Consider the following 15000-nt stretch of genomic DNA (forward strand, 5'->3'; position numbering starts at 1 on the left):
CACACGCACACACACACACACACACACGCACGCATGCGCACGCACACACACGCCCGCACAAACATGCACACGCGCACACGCACAGACACACACGCACACATTATGAAGAAAGAGCGATGATGTACTACATAGTATGAGTATGGAGTTGTTCTATTCTTTGTGTCTGTCTGTCTGGTTTCGTGTGCGTGTGTGCGTGCATGTGTGTGTGAGCCTATGTGTGTGTCAGTGGTGTGTGTGTGCACGTGCGTGTGTGTGAGCCTGTGCGTGTGTGTACCTGCGTGATGAGGAACTTGGTGAGCCTCTCTGGCAGGCGGCCCTTCTCGCTGGACAGGATCATCTCCAGCATGTCTCCGTGGAGCTTCTCCATCACCACGAACACCCGCTCCGGGGTCTCGAACATACAGTCCAGGTCCACCACGCCCGCATGGTGCAGGTTCTACACACACACCACCGTCAGCATCACAGCACTATCACCATGGTGATATCACTATCATCACCATCATCATCATCAGCTTCATCATCATCATCATCATCATCATCATCATCACTATCACCATAGTGATATCACTATCATCATCAGCTTCCTCATCATCATCATCATCACAATCACCAGAGTGATATCATTATCATCACCATCATTACTATCACCATAGTGATATCACTATCATAATCATCATCATCATCACTATCGCCATAGTGATATCACTATCATAATCACCATCATCATCATCATCATCATCATCATCATCATCAGCATCATCATCATCATCACTATCACCAGTGTGATATCACTATCATAATCATCATCATCATCATCATTACTAACACCATAGTGATGACTATCATAATCATCATCATCATCATCATCATCAATATCACCAATGTGATATCATCATCATCATCATCATCACTATTACCATAGTGATATCATCATTCTCACAAAATCTTCTGGTTCCCCGGCTCCTCCCTTTTAAAATCGAACTATAGCCAGGAGAAGACAAGTCTGCACTGAACCACAATCTGGAGATCAGAATCTGGAGATCAGAATCTGGAGATCAGAATCTGAAGTTCAGAATCTGGAGATCAGAATCTGGAGATCAGAATCTGGAGATCAGAATCTGGAGATCAGAATCTGAAGTTCAGAATCTGGAGATCAGAATCTGTAGATCAGAATCTGGAGATCAGAATCTGGAGATGTGAACGTGAAGTTCAGAATCTGAAGATTCAGGATCAGAACCTGTAGATCAGAACCTGGAGATCAGAACCTGTAGATCAGAACCTGGAGACCAGAACCTGTAGATCAGAACCTGTAGATCAGAACCTGGAGATCAGAACCTGGAGATCAGAACCTGGAGATCAGAACCTGGAGATCAGAACCTGGAGATCAGAACCTGGAGACCAGAACCTGGAGACCAGAACCTGGAGATCAGAACCTGGAGATCAGAACCTGGAGATCAGAACCTGGAGATCAGAACCTGGAGATCAGAACCTGGAGATCAGAACCTGGAGATCAGAACCTGGAGATCAGAACCTGTAGTGAGTTCCTGGGAATATGGAGGAGTTCTACAGCAGAGTGAGCAGTAGTGTAGTCCGTCACACCCCTACCGTGTTGCCATGGTAATGAGGTCATTATATGGGCTCACTATAGTATGTCTGCCTCATCGCCGTAGCAACGCTGCAACAGTGCGGCCCTCCAAGGTCACAAAGACACACACACACACACACACACACACACACACACACACACACACACACACACACACACACACACACACACACACACACACACACACACACACACACACACACACACACACACACACACACACACACACACCTGTAGAATGGCGACCTCGTTCCTGAGCTGGCTCTCCTGTTTGGTCGGGAATCGCAGTTTATCGATGATCTTGATGGCCACATCTCGACCGGACTTCCTGTGTTTCCCTGCAGATATCGTTGTGTATAAATGTATACATGTCTGACATTATGAGATATTGATGACAATGTGATGTTAGATGTACATGTCTAACGTGTCCTACCTCCGTACACGATCCCAAACTGACCGGAGCCCAGAACCTCATCTGGGAAGATCTGGTACACAGAGCTGATGTCCTGCAGACGCACACACACACGCGCGCACGCGCGCACGCACGCACGCACGCACGCACGCACGCACGCACGCACGCACGCACGCACGCACACACACACACACACACACACACACACACACACACACACACACACACACACACACACACACACACACACACACACACACACACACACACACACAAGCACGCAGGCACACACACACACACACACACACACACACACACACACACACACACACACACACACACACACATTATTTCATGGTTTGGCTGCTCATGTTTCATGAGCCCTGATTCACATAGGATCATCACTGCCTGACCAATATTCTACTCTGATCCTGGTGATCTGTTGGTTAATGATATATCCCCTCACCGGTCACATCTTGTAGAATAGCTCAGACGGAGGCTTTGTTATCGCTAGCCAACCAATCAACCGGGGTCTCATGCTCACGGGACTACGGAGCTCATTGGGCCAATCAAAGCTCATCAATGCAGTGCAGATACAACAATCTACACATCTCATCATCACATCTCATCCTCTCATCACATCCCATCATCTCATCATCACATCTCATCCTCTCATCATCACATTTCATCATCACATCTCATCACATCCCATCATCTCATCATCACATCTCATCTCATCATCACATCCCATCATCTCATCATCTCATCATCACATCCTCTCATCATCTCATCATCTCATCATCACATCTCATCTCATCATCACATCTCATCTCATCATCACATCCCATCATCTCATCATCACATCTCATCATCTCATCATCTCAACATCACATCTCATCCTCTCATCATATCATCATCTCATCACATCCATCATCTCATCATCACATCTCATCTCATCATCACATCTCATCATCACATCCCATCATCTCATCCTCTCATCATCACATCTCATCATCTCATCATCTCATCATCTCTTCATCACATCATCTCATCATCACATCTCATCCTCTCATCATCACATCCTCTCATCATGACATCTCATCATCTCATCATCACATCATCTCATCATCTCATCATCTCATCATCACAGCTCATCCTCTCATCTCATCATCACATCATCACATGTCGCGATGGAGAGGAGAAGAGGACCAATTGTGACTCCGCTACCCTCCCTCACCCCTCTCCCTCCCCTCCCTCACCCCTCTCCCTCCTCTCCCTCATCCCTCCCCTCTCCCTCCCCCTCCCCCTCCCTCCCTCCCCCCCGCCCCCCTGCTAAACCTCTCCTCTGTGGTGTGTGTGCGTCCCTCTCCCCTCGTTGCGGGCTGACGGGCTGATATCACACCTGACGCTGAGCCAGGTACTGTATTACACACTGCCGTGCACGCTTCCCGTGCACGCTCCCCGGCGCACGCTCCACAGCGCGGCATAATTACTGCGGTAACCATGACAACGGCCCGGCCAGGAGGAGCGGGCTAATCACAGTTATCTCCGTCGGAGGTGACGGAGCGCTCACCTCTGCTCTGCTCGGAGAGGCGCGCGCGCGTGTGTGTGTGTGTGTGTGTGTGTGTGTGTGTGTGTGTGTGTGTGTGTGTGTGTGCATGTGTGTCTGTGTGTGTGTCTGTGTGTGTGTGCGTGCGTGCGTGTGTGCGCGTGTGTAGAGTTCAGCGCTCCGAGGTGTCACCTTTCCCCCGTCGCCGTGGTGACAGGTGTCGCCGTGTTGCGAGCAGCGAACACGTTGAATAATTAGCGTGTGTGTTTATGCATGCAGCCCGCCGTGTGTGTGAACACGCCCAAAATATGTTTATAGAGTTTTCACACACACACACACACACACACACACACACACACACACACACACACACAGACACACACACACACACACACACACACACACACACACACACACACACACACACACACACACACACACACACACACCTTACATACAGAAGCACTGCCCTAGCAGTGCTTCCATGACGCTCTTTTCTGCCTCCGGAACTGCCTTTTGCTGCCCCTCCAGCTATGACAACGCTTCACATCTCACAGGACCCCTGTGTGCGTAGCGGCATTCGAAATGTTGAGAACTAATAAACAGTGAATTGTTTAGTTCTATCTGACTGTACTGAACCTTTAGCTCACCACCGCTACCAGCTAATAAAGTTAGCATACAGCCCTGCGCATTTAGTGTATCAATATTATGTTTGTATTCAGTATATATATTATGTATATCATAGCATTATATGTACGTAATGCATTTGTAAAGTAGTTTTAGAATGTATATATTGTGTAGTATTATATATAGACAACATATCTATATGATGCATACATAATGTATGTTTTGTATATTTATGATGTATATATATTATATATATGATGTATATATATTATATATGTTGTGTATATGATATGTATATGTTGTGTATATATTATGTATATTTTGTGTATATACAGTATAATATATATGTTGTGCATATATTATGTATATGTATATATAATCTATATATTTTGTATAAATAATGTATATGTTGTGTATATATGATATATTTATGATGTGTATTTAATGTATATATTGTGTATAGATAATGTTTATGTTCTCACCACATTCTCCTGAACTTGATGGTTGGATACGGATATGCTGACAGAAACTTCCTCTGCAGAGAAAAAAACACAACATCTGTACTACATTATGACATTACGTACCAGTACTGTATTCACAGTACTGGTACGTACTGTATCTGTGTGTATTAGTACTATGAAACGGTAGTTCTGGTACATAATGTGTGTATAAGTACTATGTATTGGTAGTACTGGTACGTACTGTGTGTATTACTACTATGTATTGGTAGTACTGGTACGTACTGTGTGTATTAGTACTGTGTATTGGTAGTACTGGTACGTACTGTGTGTATTAGTACTGTGTATTGGTAGTACTGGTACGTACTGTGTGTATTAGTACTGTGTATTGGTAGTACTGGTACGTACTGTGTGTATTAGTACTGTGTATTGGTAGTACTCGTACGTACTGTGTGTATTAGTACTGTGTATTGGTAGTACTGGTACGTACTGTGTGTATTAGTACTGTGTATTGGTAGTACTGGTACGTACTGTGTGTATTAGTACTGTGTATTGGTAGTACTGGTACGTACTGTGTGTATTAGTACTGTGTATTGGTAGTACTCGTACGTACTGTGTGTATTAGTACTGTGTATTGGTAGTACTGGTACGTACTGTGTGTATTAGTACTGTGTATTGGTAGTACTGGTACGTACTGTGTGTATTAGTACTGTGTATTGGTAGTACTCGTACGTACTGTGTGTATTAGTACTGTGTATTGGTAGTACTGGTACGTACTGTGTGTATTAGTACTGTGTACTGGTAGTACTGGTACGTACTGTGTGTATTAGTACTGTGTATTGGTAGTACTGGTACGTACTGTGTGTATTAGTACTGTGTATTGGTAGTACTGGTACATACTGTGTGTATTAGTACTGTGTATTGGTAGTACTGGTACGTACTGTGTGTATTAGTACTGTGTATTGGTAGTACTGGTACGTACTGTGTGTATTAGTACTGTGTATTGGTAGTACTGGTACGTACTGTGTGTATTAGTACTGTGTATTGGTAGTACTGGTACGTACTGTGGCCCTGGGAGACTCCTTTAGAGATGGCGGGCATGAGGCCGTGCTGGATGGCCATCTCCCACATCCTGGAGACCTCCCCGCCTCCTCCCGTTACCTAGGAGACCACACGTCAGCAGCCTTCAGTCCATCAGCAGCCAGCTGATCTAGGCTTGTGTATCATGTATTCTAACTAAGCATGGCCTATGTCATAGACTAGTATACTAGAATAAGGCTCTAACTGAAGTTCAAACTAGAGCTCTATAATTGGTATGTAACTAGTCTAACTAGAGTTCTAACCAGAGACTTCTCAAAATAAGTAGTCACTAGTCAATAGTTCTATACTAGAGTTCAAACTAGAGTTCTATCTAGATTTCTAACTCAAGCTCATTCAAGAGTTCTATCTAGAGTACTAATGAGAGCTCACTCAGGAGTTCTAACTAGAGGGCAAACTAGAGTTCTAGCTAGGGTTCTATCTAGAGTTGTAAGTAGAGTTCTAGCCAGAGTACTAACTAGAGTTCTAACTAGAGTTCTAGCCAGAGTTCTAACTACAGTTCTAACTAGAGTTCTAGCCAGAGTTCTAACTAGAGTTCTAACTAGAGTTCTAGCTAGGGTTCTAACTAGAGTTCTAGCTAGAGTTCTAGCTAGAGGTCTATCTAGAGTTCTAGCTAGGGTTCTAACTAGAGTTCTAGCTAGAGTTCTAGCTAGAGGTCTATCTAGAGTTCTAGCCAGAGTTCTAACTAGAGTTCTAACTATAGTTCTAACTAGAGTTCTAGCCAGAGTTCTAACTAGAGTTCTAACTAGAGTTCTAGCCAGAGTTCTAACTAGAGTTCTAACTATAGTTCTAACTAGAGTTCTAGCCAGAGTTCTAACTAGAGTTCTAACTAGAGTTCTAGCTAGGGTTCTAACTAGAGTTCTAGCTAGAGTTCTAGCTAGAGGTCTATCTAGAGTTCTAGCTAGGGTTCTAACTAGAGTTCTAACTAGAGTTCTAGCTAGGGTTCTAACTAGAGTTCTAGCTAGAGTTCTAGCTAGAGGTCTATCCAGAGTTCTAGCCAGAGTTCTAACTAGAGTTCTAGCCAGAGTACTAACTATAGTTCTAACTAGAGTTCTAGGCAGAGTTCTAACTTGAGTTCTAACTAGAGTTCGAGCTAGAGTTCTAGCTAGAGGTTTATCTAGAGTTCGAGCCAGAGTTCTAACTAGAGTTCTAGCCAGAGTTCTATACTAGAGTTCAAACTAGAGTTCCAGCTAGAGTTCTATCTAGATTTCTAACTCAAGCTCATTCAAGAGTTCTATCTAGAGTACTAATGAGAGCTCACTCAGGAGTTCTAACTAGAGGGCAAACTAGAGTTCTAGCTAGGGTTCTATCTAGAGTTGTAAGTAGAGTTCTAGCCAGAGTACTAACTATAGTTCTAACTAGAGTTCTAGCCAGAGTTCTAACTAGAGTTCTAACTGTAGTTCTAACTAGAGTTCTAGCCAGAGTTCTAACTAGAGTTCTAACTAGAGTTCTAGCTAGGGTTCTAACTAGAGTTCTAGCTAGAGTTCTAGCTAGAGGTCTATCTAGAGTTCTAGCCAGAGTTCTTACTAGAGTTCTAACTAGAGTTCTAACTAGAGTTCTAACTAGAGTTCTAGCTAGGGTTCTAACTAGAGTTCTAGCTAGAGTTCTAGCTAGAGGTCTATCTAGAGTTCTAGCCAGAGTTCTAACTAGAGTTCTAGCCAGAGTACTAACTATAGTTCTAACTAGAGTTCTAGGCAGAGTTCTAACTTGAGTTCTAACTAGAGTTCGAGCTAGAGTTCTAGCTAGAGGTTTATCTAGAGTTCGAGCCAGAGTTCTAACTAGAGTTCTAGCCAGAGTTCTATACTAGAGTTCAAACTAGAGTTCTAGCCAGGGTTCTAGCTGGGGTTCCAGCTAGAGTTCGAGCTACAGTTCTCTCTAGGGCTCTGGCTAGAGTTGGGTGTGGAGCGCTCACGAGGACGTCGCCCCCGGCCCCATCGCTGCGCGGGCCTGTCTCCCCCACGTAGTACACCAACGCCGCGGTGGCGATCTCGAAGCAGTGGGGGTTGGAGCCGTCCTGCAGCAGACAGAGCGTCTGGGCGGGCTGCAGGGACAGGATCTCAGACAGAGGGATCTCCTGTAGAGGCGGAGAGGAGGGGAGGGGAGAGGGGGCCGGTCAGAGCACCACACTGGGGAGGCCAGCTCAGACTGACGGAAATAGCCCGAGCCAAAAGGATCATCTGAGATGGAGCCTCTTTGAAACACGCTCAGAGGAGAGCGAGCTCCCTGCCAGAGACGGTTGGACCGCATCCTGGGAGCTGTTGAAGTGTCCCTCGGACAGAGATGAAGTGTTGAGAACTAATAAACAGTGAATTGATTATCTCACCTGTCCTCGCCAAGTAGGACAAGTTTAAACATTCCCTCCCAGGTTATACTGTCTGCCTGTTTTAATGAACCTTCACAGGTTATACTGTCTGCCTGTTTTAATGAACCTTCACAGGTTATACTGTCTGCCTGTTTTAATGAACCTTCACAGGTTATACTGTCTGCCTGTTTTAATGAACCTTCACAGGTTATACTGTCTGCCTGTTTTAATGAACCTTCACAGGTTATACTGTCTGCCTGTTTTAATGAACCTTCACAGGTTATACTGTCTGCCTGTTTTAATGAACCTTCACAGGTTATACTGTCTGCCTGTTTTAATGAACCTTCACAGGTTATACTGTCTGCCTGTTTTAATGAACCTTCACAGGTTATACCGTCTGCCTGTTTTTAATGTCCCTTTACAGGTTTATACTGTCTGCCTGTTTTTAATGACCCTTTACAGGGTTCTAAAGTCTGCCTGTTTTTAATGCCCCTTCACAGGTTATACTGTCTGCCTGTTTTTAATGAATGACTGTTGGGAGGTGGGAGGGCTGACCTTGTAGTATTTACTGCCTGTATCGTTCTGGAACAACGTGATGCATTTAGTGTCCAGGCGCCAGTAGTGCCTCTTCCTCTAGAATAGAGATGAGGAGGAGGAGCAGGAGTAGGAGAGGAGAGGAGGAGGATAAGGAGGAGGAGGAGAGGAGGAGGAAGAGGAGGAGGAGGAGAGGAGGAGGAAGAGGAGGAGGAGAGGAGGAGGAAGAGGAGGAGGAGGAGAGGAGGAGGAGAGGAGAGGAGGAGGAGAGGAGAGGAGGAGAGGAGGAGGAGAGGAGGAGGGGAGGAGAGGAGGAGGAAGAGGAGGAGGAGAGGAGGAGGAGGAGGAAGAGGAGGAGAGGAGGAGGAGAGGAGGAGGAAGAGGAGGAGAGGAGGAGGAGGAGGAGGAGGAGAGGAGGAGGAGGAAGAGGAGGAGGGGAGGAGGAGGAGGAGGAGGAGGAGGAGGAGGAGGAGAGGAGGAGGGGAGGAGAGGAGGAGGAAGAGGAGGAGGAGGAGGAGAGGAGGAGGAAGAGGAGGAGAGGAGGAGGAAGAGGAGGAGGAGGAGGAGGAGGAGGAGGAGGAGGAGAGGAGGAGGAAGAGGAGGAGAGGAGGAGGAGGAGGAGGAGGAGGAGGAGGGGAGGGTGAGAAATAAGAAATCAATCAATAACGTGTTTTAGGTAAACATTAATGTGAAGTTGCAACAGACATCCACACAGACAACAGCAAGACAGACAGGCAGACAGACAGCAGAAAGACAGACAGACAGACAGACAGACAGACAGACAGACAGACAGACAGACAGACAGACAGACAGACAGACAGCAGACAGACAGCAGACAGACAGACAGACAGACAGACAGACAGACACGCAGACAGACACGCAGACAGGCAGACAGACAGCAGACAGACAGACAGCAGACAGACAGACACGCAGACAGTTAGACGGACAGGCAGACAGACAGACAGACAAACAGACAGAAAGACAGACAGACAGACAGCCAGACAGACAGACAGGCAGGTAGACAGGTACCATGGTATCCTTGCTGGTGTAGTGGACCATCCACCCCTCCTTCACCACATTGCTGCTCTTCCTCTTGGTGTGCTTCACTGATTGGACGACGCGCATCAGAGGAATGTTGTTACTGGTGGACGGACTGCAGGGGGCGGGACCAACATGCCAAACTCAGCAGGGAAGGGAGGGCAGCAGAGACGACCACAACAACAGCGGTGTGTGTGTGTGTGTGTGTGTGTGTGTGTGTGTGTGTGTGTGTGTGTGTGTGTGTGTGTGTGTGTGTGTGTGTGTGTGTGTGTGTGTGTGTGTGTACCTGATGGCTCTATTGGAGTCCTCCAGGTCAGGGTCCTGGAGGTCGCAGAGGTCACCAGGCCCCACCCCTAGCTGGAGCCCCGCCCCCTCTGAGGTCATCGCATCCTCCATGTCGTCCAATGGGCTCCCCCCGCGCTCCCCATCCTGGTCGTCAAGGCAACCCGCCTCCATGACAACGTCTGACTCCGCCCCCGGGCTGAGAAGCTCTGGAGAACGCAAAAACAGGTCAGACAGACAGGTCAGACAGACAGACAGACAGACAGACAGACAGACAGACAGACAGACAGACAGACAGACAGACAGACAGACAGACAGAGCGATAGTTGGTAAGAAACAGACAGACAGACAGACGTACAGATAGTGAGTAAGAAACAAGCAGACAGACAGACAAATAGACAGATAGTGAGTAACAGACTGACAGACAGACAGACAGACAGACAGACAGACAGACAGACAGACAGACAGATAGTGAGTAACAGACTGACAGACAGACAGATAGTGAGTAACAGACTGACAGACAGACAGACAGACAGACAGACAGACAGACAGACAGATAGTGAGTAACAGACTGACAAACTGACAGACAGACAGCTTGCCTCCGTTCCTGGTCACCTCTCCGAGGCAGTTGTGGGGTACTTTTGGGGCACATCTCTTGTGGCAGTTGAATTTACAATCTGAGTGAGACAGACAATCGTTGGATTTAATCATTTATTGACACTTTCTTGAAGCAAACTTTGACGTTCAATTTTTAATATTTTTCCAGCAGTAACAGAAGTATGTGCCACATTCCCAACATTCTCTGGAGCGTTGCCAAGCAACAAGTTATTAATTAGCTTGACAAAACAATACTGCAGGCCCTGTCTGAAGAGTAACTAGTTACTTCAGTTACTTGATCATTTATCTACTAGTTATCTTTACATTGCAGGCCCTGTATGAAGAGTAACTAGTTACTTTATTTACTAGTTACCCTAGTAACTAGTTATCTTTACCTTAGTGAAGATTAGTTACTTACTTTAGTTAGGAGTTACGTTAGTTTTAGAGTTACATGTCCACTGCTGGCCCTGTATTACACGTGCCATGGTTGCGCTGGATGGATTGGATGAAATCGCTATAGAAACAGCCAGGAATTTCGACTCTACGCCTGCCCCGGATCAAGCATAGGATTTACGCCTGGTCTGAGTGAAAAGAACGCTAAGCCCAGTTGGTGCAACCGGCGTAACGGTAGGTCGGACTTAGAACACCAAGTTACGACCAGGCGTAGTTAAGACCAGGCTTACGCCCAGTTGGTGCAACCCAGCCCTGGAGAGTATTAGTTACTTTAGTTACTAGTTAATCTAGTTACTAGTTACCTTTACACTGCGGGCCCTGTCTGAAGAGCAATAGTAACTTTAGTTGCTAGTTACCGTTACACTGCTGGCCCTGTCTGAAGAGTGTTAGTGACTTTAGTTTCTAGTTACTTTAGTTACTAGTTATAGTTACCTTTACACTGCTGGCCCCATCGGAATAGTGTTAGTTACTTTAGTTACTAGTTTCTCTAGTTTCTAGTTACTCTAATAGTTACCTTTATATTGCTGGCCCTGTCTGAAGGATACTAGTTACTTTAGTTTCTTTGGTTACTTTAGTTTCTAGTTATAGTTACCTTTACACGGCTGGCCCTGTCTGAAGGGTACTAGTTACTTTAGTAACTTTGGTTACTTTAGTAACTAGTTATATTTACCTTTACACTGCTGGCCCTGTCTGAAGAGTGTTGGTTACTTTAGTTACTAGTTACTTTAGTTACTAGTTACTCTAATAGTTACCTTTACACTGCTGGCCCTGTCTGAAGAGTGTTAGTTGCTTTAGTTACTAGTTGCTATAGTTACCTTTACACTGCTGGCCCTGTCTGAAGAGCCCCTTCAGCAGCTTCTTGCAGTGCTGGCACACGGTGGGCCGGGTGTAGGAGTGGATCAGGAAGCTGTGGGGCACTTTGACCTTTGACATGAGCAGCTTGTCTAGCTCGATGGGCCGGCCCACGTACGACTGGGAGCTGGACCGGCGCTCGCGGCTGGGGAAGTAATCCGATTGGCCCTTCTGATGGGAGGTCACAGGGAACAGGAAGTTGGAGTCTTTTTTCTCCTCCGTGAACAAAGTGGCGGGATGTTTGGGAGAGGACTGGCCTACCTCCAGACCCGGGCTGACTGGAGACTGGGCGGAGAGAGAGAGACAGATGTGGGTCATGGTTCCATCCTTGGAGCCTTAAGATCTAATTATGGTTCCATGTCGACGCAACACAAGGGGGTTTACGGACCCATTACATCCTTGCGGACCCTCCTTGCATCCACCACAAGGGCCTGACGTGCGCCTCCCAAAAATAGTAACCTTGCGTCGAGGTGCAAGGGCTGTGATTGGTCCGCTCACTAAAACCGAAGGTTCACGACTGCGTTTAAGCGTCTGCGTGGTCCTTATGTTGCGTCGACGTGGAACCATAACTTAGCCTTTAGTGGTAACCCTAAACATGTACTGCTGGCACTATTCCCCAGCCACTTCATATATCGCGGTCGGTTGCATGCTAGTACAATCTCGCTCCACTGTACACTATAGCCATGTTTACTGTAGTACTATTTACGGTATTCCTTAGGTCTGTGTTAATGATATAGAATGTGCAGCATGTAGCAGCTCCTAGCTCCTAATAAAGGATGTGCTAGGGGCTACATGTAGCAGCTCCTAGCTCATTATAACTTATGTGCTAGGAGCTAGATTTAGAAGCCACTAGTTCATAACAATGGATGCAATAGGAGCTACTTTCAGCGACTCCTAGCTCTTAATAAAGGATGTGCTAGGTGCTACATATAGCGGCTCCTAGCTCCTGATAAAGGATGTGCTAGGGGCTACATATAGCGGTTCCTAGCTCCTAATAAAGGATGTGCTAGGGGCTACATCGCGGTTCCTAGCTCATAATAAAGGATGTGCTAGGGGCTACATATAGCGGTTCCTAGCTCATAATAAAGGATGTGCTAGGGGCTACATATAGCGGCTCCTAGCTCCTAATAAAGGATGTGCTAGGGGCTACATGTAGCGGCTCCTAGCTCATAATAAAGGATGTGCTAGGAGCTACATATAGCGGCTCCTAGCTCCTAATAAAGGATGTGCTAGGAGCTACATATAGCGGTTCCTAGCTCATAATAAAGGATGTGCTAGGGGCTACATATAGCGGTTCCTAGCTCATAATAAAGGATGTGCTAGGGGCTACATATAGCGGTTCCTAGCTCATAATAAAGGATGTGCTAGGGGCTACACCGCGGTTCCTAGCTCATAATAAAGGATGTGCTAGGGGCTACATATAGCGGTTCCTAGCTCATAATAAAGGATGTGCTAGGGGCTACACCGCGGTTCCTAGCTCATAATAAAGGATGTGCTAGGGGCTACACCGCGGTTCCTAGCTCATAATAAAGGATGTGCTAGGGGCTACATATAGCGGTTCCTAGCTCATAATAAAGGATGTGCTAGGGGCTACATATAGCGGTTCCTAGCTCATAATAAAGGATGTGCTAGGGGCTACATATAGCGGTTCCTAGCTCATAATAAAGGATGTGCTAGGGGCTACATATAGCGGTTCCTAGCTCATAATAAAGGATGTGCTAGGGGCTACATATAGCGGTTCCTAGCTCATAATAAAGGATGTGCTAGGGGCTACACCGCGGTTCCTAGCTCATAATAAAGGATGTGCTAGGGGCTACATATAGCGGTTCCTAGCTCATAATAAAGGATGTGCTAGGGGCTACATATAGCGGTTCCTAGCTCATAATAAAGGATGTGCTAGGGGCTACATATAGCGGTTCCTAGCTCATAATAAAGGATGTGCTAGGGGCTACATATAGCGGTTCCTAGCTCATAATAAAGGATGTGCTAGGGGCTACATATAGCGGTTCCTAGCTCATAATAAAGGATGTGCTAGGGGCTACATATAGCGGTTCCTAGCTCATAATAAAGGATGTGCTAGGGGCTACATATAGCGGTTCCTAGCTCATAATAAAGGATGTGCTAGGGGCTACACCGCGGTTCCTAGCTCATAATAAAGGATGTGCTAGGGGCTACATATAGCGGTTCCTAGCTCCTAATAAAGGATGTGCTAGGGGCTACATGTAGCAGCTCCTAGCGCAGTACTGACCAGTAGCGCATCATCCGGGTAACAGTTGGTGGGGGAGGGCTCAGCTGAAGGGGGGCGTGTCCCTGCAAACAGGTTGGCCCCGCCCCCTGTCAGAGAGACGTTGGAGAGCCGCCTCCTCCTGAGGCCGCTGCAGTTGTTGGGGATCTTGAAGGCACAGCGCTTATGGTAGTTCAGCCCACAGCCTGGGCGAGAGACATGGAGAGGGGGAGAGGAGAGTACACTGGGTCAATAAGGTTTAACGTAAAACGTTCTGGAAAAAACATAATACTAACGTTAATAATATTATTGTTAATGCTGAATTTTTCCTTATCACATGAACAATTTGAACATGAATAACGCTAATATTCCTATATGTATAATACGATTGATAATACTAGTAATATTATTTATATTATATTATGCATATTAATTCAATGATCTTATAATGATATAATAATCGAAGAACAATGTCATTATTATAATGAGTAATAATGACATCATTATGACTGCGGACTCCGCCCTCCCACCAGCCCCCACAGCGTTTCGACCGACCCCCTGATGATCAGGACGCTACGAACCTTCACACTTGAGGCCCTGGCGCACCAGCCCCCACAGCATCTCCCCGCAGTGGTCGCAGAAGGCCGGCGCGCGGTACGAGTGGACGAACAGAGCGTGGGGCCGGATCTGGAAGTCCTCCACCGTCGCAGAGCCTAAAGATACAGAATCAATACATGATCAATAACAACCAATACATAGTCCTCCACTGAAACTAACGTTGGGGATCAGTACATAATCAATACATGATCAATAATAACCCATACATAGTCCTCCACTGTAACAGACCCTGTCCATCAGACCGGAGACAGCGCCCATACATAATCAATACATGATCAATAATAATAACCTATACATAGTCCTCCACTGTAACTAACGTTGGGGATCAGTACATAATCAATACATGATCA

The 15000-nt window shown here is 46.2% G+C and overlaps 1 protein-coding gene across 1 annotated transcript in view; it reads right to left on the reverse strand.

Annotated features, from left to right (window-relative positions):
• The window catches only part of prkd1 (protein kinase D1), a 26991-nt gene that overhangs the window by 1041 nt on the left and 10950 nt on the right, over positions 1–15000 (reverse strand). The window contains exons 3-16 of the mRNA XM_060051271.1: positions 14614–14745; positions 14057–14238; positions 12070–12093; positions 11772–11979; positions 10506–10583; positions 9911–10115; positions 9616–9739; positions 8608–8685; positions 7663–7824; positions 5717–5813; positions 4677–4729; positions 2040–2112; positions 1838–1944; positions 275–436 (exon numbers count right to left, since the gene is read on the reverse strand). Of these exons, the coding sequence (XP_059907254.1) occupies positions 275–436; positions 1838–1944; positions 2040–2112; positions 4677–4729; positions 5717–5813; positions 7663–7824; positions 8608–8685; positions 9616–9739; positions 9911–10115; positions 10506–10583; positions 11772–11979; positions 12070–12093; positions 14057–14238; positions 14614–14745 (1685 nt within the window). The remainder of the gene's footprint in view (positions 1–274; positions 437–1837; positions 1945–2039; positions 2113–4676; positions 4730–5716; positions 5814–7662; positions 7825–8607; positions 8686–9615; positions 9740–9910; positions 10116–10505; positions 10584–11771; positions 11980–12069; positions 12094–14056; positions 14239–14613; positions 14746–15000) is intronic.

Source organism: Gadus macrocephalus, chromosome 5, assembly GCF_031168955.1.
Source record: "Gadus macrocephalus chromosome 5, ASM3116895v1".
Classification (NCBI taxonomy): domain Eukaryota; kingdom Metazoa; phylum Chordata; class Actinopteri; order Gadiformes; family Gadidae; genus Gadus; species Gadus macrocephalus.